Here is a 1,127-nt window from a genome sequence, read left to right as displayed (position 1 = left end):
TTCGGATGAAGTGAGTTGCTTTTTTTTTACATAAGAGCTCTAGAGTTTGGTGTGTTTGTCAGAGTTTCTTAAAAGAATCCAAACAAAGCCTGGAAATAATTTCAATGAAATGCTGTGCATTTCATAGCTTAAGTTCAACACGGTCCATCGTTCCAAGCATAGGAACCACCCAGATTTTACTGCCCTTATTCTGAATTTAGACAAAGGTAATGCTCATAGCAGACTTCAGTCCTTACCTTTTGGGAGCAGTAAATTTGCACAAACGTGCAGTTAATAAATGCCAGCAGTGAGGTTTGTCACAATAACCATTCCTCTTAAGAGTGTTGTTGACATACATAAACTATAGAAGAGAGACGATTGCTGTACCTCTGCAAATATCTTATAGAAGTAGGATTTTCTTAGCTAAAGCTATTTTTCAATAGTAGCAAATGCTTCAAAGTGACTATGAGAGATACCCAAAGCATTGCAGTAGCAGAAATCAGCAATCATAAGTTTGTTTCTGAATGTGATAAACGTCTACATTTCCTGTCCATTTTGTAGGGGAAGCTCCATCTTATTTGTGCATCTCACCAGGCCTAAGACATGATGACAGGTTATCATATGAAAGAAAAACCCAATTACAATAAGTAGTATTTTGTGCAGAGCCATCTGATTAAGTATCTTAATAGATGTTGACTCCAGATGTAGTTTCAGTTTAATGCAAATCAGTAACAATAGAAAGACAAGAATCTATGTTGTAAAGCTTGAGAAAATGATGGAGATTTCTCTGAATTTTTCCTTTGAAAGGTACAGACAGGATTTGGACGAACAGGCAGCCATTTCTGGGGATTTCAAACACATGATGTAGTGCCTGACATTGTTACTTTGGCAAAAGGAATAGGTAATGGCTTCCCAATGGCAGCTGTTGTTACAACAAAAGGTATGAGTGTTCTGTTCTGCTAAGATTTAAAATAGAGCAATTGCAAAATATACTACACAATAATTACTTGCTGAGAGATGTGTGTTCAAACAGCTGAGCTTTATTAATAATCTTTTTCTCAATCTATCTTTTGACAAATGAATTGGATTCTCATCACTCACATGTTTTACCAACTGCTGTGCTATATCAGTGCAAAGCTGTATTCAAA

At 36.1% G+C, this 1,127-nt stretch overlaps 1 protein-coding gene across 1 annotated transcript in view; it reads left to right on the top strand.

Annotated features, from left to right (window-relative positions):
- AGXT2 (alanine--glyoxylate aminotransferase 2) overlaps nt 1–1,127 on the top strand; it is a gene marked incomplete at its 5' end in the record, with an annotated part of 12,085 nt that overhangs the window by 6,676 nt on the left and 4,282 nt on the right. Inside the window, one exon of the mRNA XM_009070447.1 lies at nt 787–919. Within this exon, the coding sequence (XP_009068695.1) occupies nt 787–919 (133 nt within the window). The remainder of the gene's footprint in view (nt 1–786; nt 920–1,127) is intronic.

Source organism: Acanthisitta chloris, unplaced genomic scaffold (genome assembly GCF_000695815.1).
Source record: "Acanthisitta chloris isolate BGI_N310 unplaced genomic scaffold, ASM69581v1 scaffold5962, whole genome shotgun sequence".
NCBI lineage: Eukaryota > Metazoa > Chordata > Aves > Passeriformes > Acanthisittidae > Acanthisitta > Acanthisitta chloris.
This window is presented reverse-complemented; position numbering and strand designations above follow the sequence as displayed.